The following is a 7481-nucleotide window of genomic DNA, read 5'->3' on the forward strand; positions in this document are numbered from 1 at the left end:
CTAACTGGATTACAAAAGGAGTTTTTAAACTACGGTGCAAAAAAACAATGCAAATAATATTTCTACTGTTTGATTTTATAAAGCCTTGACTGTCACACTGCTGTGCCGCTCGTCAACGTTGTCGACCAAAAACACAATACAAAAAAACAAAATCAAAGAAAAAACTTAACTTAGAAAGGAACTTAATTTAAACATGAAAATGGAAGACAAAATGTAACTCGATAAATAATTCCCTTTACGACCTTACAGTGCTCAAGAAGAGTAAAATGGCAATAAACAATAATTACAAATCCATTTGATACAAAACAATGCACTAAATGTAATATATGACAGAGAGGAGTGTCAGGTGAGTCGAAACGCTGTGGCACGGGTTAACAGGTACAGGAAAACACCGAGGAGGAGGAGGAGGAGGAGGAGGAGGAAGAGGAGTCGACTGACGCAGAGTAAAGCTGCATAGAATCCATATTACAAATCTCTAATGTAGAGAAGACGATTGTGGAAGATTGTGCGTCGTTTCTACTCTGAAGCAGAGTCTCATACTTAACAAGTTCATCTTTCATTATCTGATGCAAAGCTCAATTTAGCTTCTTAGATTATTTCAGCAACAGTTCAAACCTTAAATCTGACAAAAACAAACAGGATTTGTTTTTTTTTGTTTTTTTCCTTACATTTATTTCACTGACATAACTGTTTTAAATATATGACTCTGCTGTCAAAGTGCCTCAGTGCAAAGCGTGGAGCGTGGGTTCCTTAGAACAGGAGCGCTTCACTGATCCAACATCACTTCACACTTTCATCTGTGCAATTTAATTTCATATAAATCCACAGAACTTCTTAGCCCAAATGAGAGGTTTTGGGGATGAAATGTCTCTTTTTCTGGGACCAAGGCTCATAAAACAGACTTGGTTAGTCTGCTCTACAAGAAGGTTTGGGGAACCAGCCATCATTCTACCATGTATATCTATTTGGCTGGTAAAATAATTAAAGTGGCTGGTGAATTTGGGATAAATCAGCCATGGAGGCCTGTGTTATCTATCTGTCCTGCTGGTCAGAATTAGGCCTGAGACCGTTTCAAGTCCCAGCTCGGTTTCAGAAGCCAGAAGTGAGCAGAACAGGACGAGCGCTCCTGCCCTAAGGCTGAAGTGAATATGGACCCAGGCTCCCAGCTACAAGAAGTCCCTTTAATACATAAGAAATATAACATCAGTGGAAGAACGTCGACATAATCCCTCCAGACGAAGATCCATGTTCTGTTAGTTTTGAATCACAGACACAAATGAAAACGTTTCATTAATCCAAATCGTTTGGAGTGTGAACACTGCAACAAATAAGTCATCTAGTCTCATATTCAGCCTTCTTCAAGTCTTATTGCTCTTAACCCAAGAGAAACATTCTGCAGTGAGGAGAGATAACTCCACTTGTTTCCAATGCAGCTTCACTTGTTTCAGGAGTTTTCTAGAACAGAGAGTCAGTCTGTTGAAACCAGTCAGAATAAGGCAGATCACTGCACTGCTGTCAACAAAATGACTCTTGATTCTACTAAATTCTTCAAACAAGTCGATTTGCATTGGAAACAAGTGAAACTATCAAACCCCACTGGCAGATTTTCTCGCTTATTTTAAGACCATTTAGATTTTTTGCAGTGAAAAAAAGATTTTTTTGCAGTGGATGTTTTGCATTATCTGCAACTACTCAACCACAACATCATTAACTATGAATACAGCCTTAAGATAATATGATTTGAAAATCTCACACATCTTAAAACAGACACATGATTCTTCGTCTGAAGGATTCAGTAATAAATTATTTCAGTGACTTGGTCAGTTTTCAATACACACTAATGTACTTACAATAATGTAAAAAAATATCACCCTCGTTGCCTAGTGATAAAATATTTAGGAATTTGAAGCAAAAAGGCAAAAGTGCAAAAACAATTTGGTTAAATGATTATCCCTTTACGATACAATATGAAAACAGAATAAATAACATCTGAATGAAATGATATTTGTTTTGTAAGGTAGTTCATGAACAGAAAGGTCTTTTTGGTAGTTGATGTTCCTTTCACAGTGCTAAGAGAAAGAATCCGGAAGTCTGCTGCTTCCGCGGGACGTAAAGTCTTTAAAGTCCACATGAAGTTCAGCTGCTGTTTGTCACAGAGTTGGCAAAACATCAGCTGTTCCAGGCCTGTTTCTTTTTGCTGTCACTTGATGTCACAGCGCCCACCGGTGGTCATTTCACGGCGGCCATGTTGTGTGTCCCCCCCCTCCTCAACCGATCATTCGAATCGGTTGGGCAAAAACATGCAAATGAGAGTGATGGGAGTGTTAACGCCTCATCCAGAGAGGGAAAGCAACACCGGACACCAGACAAACGCTGGTAGACTAAATCGGTCTGCTCTACCAGCTGCTCTTTGGAGGCTGCTTTCTGTTCTGTAGATCAGTTTTTGCTTGTGATTCTGAAACGGTGATGAGGACATTTTGGAATCCACTATGAGTAGTATTGCTTTGGGTGATTTGGATTAGTTGCAGAGAGAGGCGTCTCCAGCCCGCTAATATCTGTGGGGAGACACTGGAGCACGGACACTAGAGGACACAGCAGCACATTTTGGGTGTAAAATGAAGAGAAGCAGGAATCTTTTAGGAATTAGTGAATACTGAATACTAAAAAAAACCCTGAAAAATCATCATATAGGCCGGTTATCCCGACAAAACCAGCATGCTTTGCTCTGGTGTGACTGTGTGTGGTGACTGAAGAACAGCAGAGAGGGACAGGGAGGGCAGGGGAAAAGTATCTACTTTGTGGAAACAGGAGGTATGGCCAGGCTATTTGTAATTTTCGAGTTTCTAATAGCAGAATTCCCAAAATAACAGGAAGATACAAAGGTCTGGAAAGGAATAAAAGGTTTTGTAATTTATGTAATGACAACTGTCTGGGGGATGAATATCACGATTTGTTTGAATGTAAAAACACAAGCATTGTTGAGAATAGAAAGAAGTACCTGCCAAAATACTTTGTAAACCATCTGTCTATGTTTAAACTTATATTATTATTGCAGACAGGTAAACCAAGGATAGTGTGTAAACTGGGTGCATTTTTGAGTAATGTTCTGCCTCTCTTTAAATTAGGCTACTTAATTTGTGCTAAAGATCTATTCTGGTTGTTTACCATTGTACTGCTGTTTTGTTTTATGTTTGTACTCCACACCACGATGTGTGGTCTAGAGTAAATAAAATCTGAATCTGAAAAATATTCCCAGGATGCCACTGTGATGCTGTGCCAAGAACAGCTCCAGCCAGTGTTAGCCACCATGAGGAGCGTCACCAAGGCATAAAGGACGTCATCAGTATTGGTTTCAATAAAGAGTTTTAGTGTCATGTGGTCTGAATGTTTTCCCTCCTCAGTTTCCTGGGGAAGCTCCGCTGCCTGAAGCCACCAGAGGGAGCTGCAGCCTACAGACCAGACCAGACCAGACCAGGCCAGACCACACCACACCACACCACACCACACCACACCAAACCAAACCAAACCATACCAGACCACTGTCTACTACAGTGGCTCTCAACCTTTTTGGCTTGTGACCCTTAAAACAAAGCCATGGCTACTCGCCCCCCCTGCCAACAGGCTGCAAATGCAGAGTAGTGAACAGTTCAACCAAAGAATAATTTGTTTAATTTGATTAATCATCAGAGGCCTAGAGGCTCAAAACTATTCAGTATTTTACAAAAAAAGGCAAAAATTTGAGAAAAATCAGAAAAAATACACATGATAATAAAATTGTGCAGTAGAAATATGTTTGTTTCGTATCTTATAAATCATCTTGTGACCCCTGGGGTGGTCCCGACCCCCAGGTTGAGAACCACTGGTCTACTGAGCAGGCTAGGAATGAGGAACATCATCATGACAGGACAGAGGGCAAAATGATGAGGGGGGGGCAGAAAAACAGAGGGGCTCATGGGAAGACCGCAGTCCTGAGGCTGGAGCAGGCTTGAGACTGGAAGGTTGCCAGTTCAAATCCCTGGACCATCTGAGAGTGAATCAGAAATGCTGTCCTCTCCCTCAACAGCTGCACTTGGGCAAGGCACTTAAACCCCCAAACTCCTCCAGTGGAGCTCCCAGTGAACAGCGCCAGACTGGCTGTACTGGGCGGCTCCCAGTGTGAATGTGTGGAAGTGTATGAATGCAAAGCAGGGTGTTGCTGGAAAAAGACATGATGCCCAGTGAAACTTCCCCTGGATAAATTAAACTAAAATAAATAAAGACAGAAATAACCATGAAGTGAATGGGAATGTGTGTGTTATGGCCCTGAAACTCCTGACACATCATGTGAAATAGAGCTGGGCTGATCAGTCAGACCAAACCACTGTGCCTGTGTGCTAGGTAGGAATGGGAGTGTGGATCCAAAAACCCTGACATGAAATAAAAAAATCATACTAACATGAACCTGACCAGTGATGTGGCTTTGAAACAGGAATATAACCACACCAGCATGGGGAACGACAGGAAAACTAGAATATGTATAAAAAATGAGACAAATGATGGTATATCTTAAAAAATCTAAAATGGTACTTGTGTTATCATTGCACTGACATCTGTTCTGACACTGTTGATTTAAGTCTAATGACTGTGATTCGTAACATTATGAAACAGAATATTGGAGGTTCTTAATTTATCCATGATTGCACTGTTCTAGATCAGGGCAACTCGAAAAAAGATGACTGTCACAATGCTGAAAATATAAGAAAGTGGTCCGGTGTGGTAGAGAGAGGGAAGAACACCATGCTGCACCGATACTGGCACCAGCATGTTGTATTTTTCCACTACAGTATGTTTGGTTTATGGTTTGGTTCGATGTGGATGCAGCAGAGCCGTGCTGGTGTGGGAAGGAACCCACACAGGGCTGAAAGATACTGACAAAAAAATCTAATAGCGATTATTTGACAGAATATTGCAACTGCTGATTTAAACTGCGATACATAATAGATTTTTTTAAAACTTTAAAATTGTTTAAAGAAAAGTGATTTTGTTAAATAAACTAGATGTCAGTGAGCAGGATTTACTGAGTTTGAGTCATGGACCAAAGATTACCTGCAGCTCTACAACTCCTTGTTCACAAATCGATTTTGGACACTCTTCATATTGCGATTTTTCTTTTGCTCTGGACCCAAACCAATCTGATACCGGTCCACTTTAACAGGGTGCTGGTTATTATGTTGGTGACATGAAAGTGACAAATGTGAATGTTCAGCATTCCAATGGAAAACCCTAAAGGGGCTGGTACTGTACCAGAGCCACAGCAGGTGCAGTATGGGTAAAACAGGGCATCGGTGCAATAGAAAAACCCTAGGAGTGGCTTTACTCTCTGATTCCCGGTGATTCCCATGGTGCCGCTGAGCCAGGCACTAGGACTGCTGCTGTACCCTCCATCACAGTGTGGCGTGACTTTGGTGTGTAGGGGAGGAGAGGAGAGGAGGGGACGACTCCCTCCGAGCCGCGGTGCCGATGAGCCAGGCACCACCAGGGCCGCTGTCCATCCGTCACAGTGAGGCCCGACTTTGGCGTCAAGAAAAAAATGGAAAATGAAAATCTTGGACCGTTGTTGTATCATCCACCTGTCGCGCTGTGTGTTTGCTCTATGGGATGAGGAGGAGGATTCCTGTGCCGCCTCGGTGCCTCTGAGCCAGGCATCACAGGGACTGCTGCTGCTGTAACATCCACTTTGCACTTGGAGAGTTGTAAGGTGCTGAGAGTCCGGGGTGCCAGGAGGAGGGGATCGGTGTGCCGCTGTGCCGTTTAGCCGGGCAGCACTACTATAACTGCTGCTGCTGCACCAGGCGGCGGTAGTGTGGCATCACTTTGCTCTCTGGGAGGTAGAGCGCCATCTCCAGGGCGACCAGGATGGTGAACTCAAACGGTATCAGCTCTCTCCTGCTGATCCTGAAACGCTCCTCGAGTTTCTACAGAGAGAGAGAGAGAGAGAGAGGGGCAGAGAGAGAGAGAGAGAAAGAGAGAGACGAAGACAGAGAAAATCAAAGAATGAGAGACAGTGAGAGAGAGAGAGAGAGAGAGAGAAAGACAGACAGACAAATGGATAAGTGTGTGAATTTAACACCAGCCTCCAGACAAATGCTGTTCAAATCCCTGCAGTTGGTGGATGAAAAAGCTTCCTGTCCTCATATCAAACTCTGTGTTCTCTGGTTGGAAACCTCTCAACTCCTTGGACCAGTTGGGAAAATATGAGCAGGGAAAATGAATGCTCTCCTCTACCTCATAAACTACTATTAACGTGCCCTGGAGTCAGGCACTGAACCCACAACTGTTGCCACAACAGCTGGCAACAGGAACAAATTGGTCACCTTGTTCTAAGCTGGAGCTGCAGCGCCCCCCATGGGCCAATCAGAGTAATTCTGAAAATGCTGAAACACAGCAGCCTGGCTCCAGACTCCTGAATCTCGTCCCGCCCGCTCTTCAGATTATGTGGAGCGATTCAGAGAGTCTGGTGTTTCCCTCGTCAACGGCTTGCTCTTGCTCTGAGAAACAATCGAGCCAATCAGAGCCTTTGTGGGCGGGACTTGAACCGATTTCACTGGCGTTTCAGCAGAAGAGATTTGTTGAAATCAACTCCTTAACCAACAGATTGTCTTTAAATTATGTTTTTTTTGTCAAAATGGACGGACATTCTTTGTGCAGTTGGTAAATGTCTGCTAACCATGGATGTAGAGGCTGACTGGCTGCAGCATCATGTGACTGAAGTGATGTCAGAGCGGCTGGATATATCAGTCAATAGTGATCGGTTCGGATACATCGGTCACTAGTGATAGGTTCGGTTACATCGGTCACTAGTGATCGGTTCAGATACATCACTCACTAGTGATTGGTTTGGGGAAAATCAGCCCACACAGAAACCCACACAGAAAACAGCTAACGAAAAGGAAATAATAGAGGGGGAACAAAATGTCCCGTCAGTCTGAAGATCAGGATAGAAACACAGTGGTGAGACGCATCATTCCTCCTTCGCCAAAATTCAACGCGATTTTGTGCGAGACGGACGAGCGGACGGTGGATGACCTGGAGGTGACCGTCTTCCCCACAAGCTAATTGTGAGGGAGAAGAAAATGTTGTCAGTCACACAGCAGAGTGGCTGCAGGTCATTTTCCACCTGCTCAGGTAGATCAGCTTCACAAACACCTGACCGAGAGCAAAGTGATCTGACTGATAGGAGATGACAGGCAGAGGTGACTACATCTCTCAAATAACTCTGTGTGTGTGTGTGTGTGTGTGTGTGTGTGTGTGTGTACTTGTTTGTTTGTTTGCATGCATGCACGTTTGCTGGTGTGAGTGTATAGGCATGTATAGGGTTTTACTGCTCTATATACATATGCTAGATAAATATATATGTATTTTTATTGTATTTTATTTGTGTGTGTGTGTTCTATGTACTATATGCATATGTGTATGTATGCACACATTTGACTGTTCATGTG

General features: G+C 43.1%; 1 protein-coding gene across 1 annotated transcript in view; it reads right to left on the reverse strand.

Annotated features, from left to right (window-relative positions):
- Window positions 1-5219: 5219 nt before the first annotated feature.
- The window catches only part of LOC139660183 (CDK5 and ABL1 enzyme substrate 2-like), a gene marked incomplete at its 5' end in the record, with an annotated part of 4272 nt that continues 2010 nt past the window's right edge, over window positions 5220-7481 (reverse strand). The window contains one exon of the mRNA XM_071538260.1: window positions 5220-5954. Coding sequence (XP_071394361.1) covers window positions 5808-5954 — 147 coding nt within the window. The remainder of the gene's footprint in view (window positions 5955-7481) is intronic.

Source organism: Centroberyx affinis, unplaced genomic scaffold, assembly GCF_046629955.1.
Source record: "Centroberyx affinis isolate AG114_WGS23_722 - 3 ecotype Tasmania unplaced genomic scaffold, CSIRO-AGI_Caff_v1 ptg003235l_1, whole genome shotgun sequence".
NCBI classification, from domain to species: Eukaryota; Metazoa; Chordata; class Actinopteri; order Beryciformes; family Berycidae; genus Centroberyx; species Centroberyx affinis.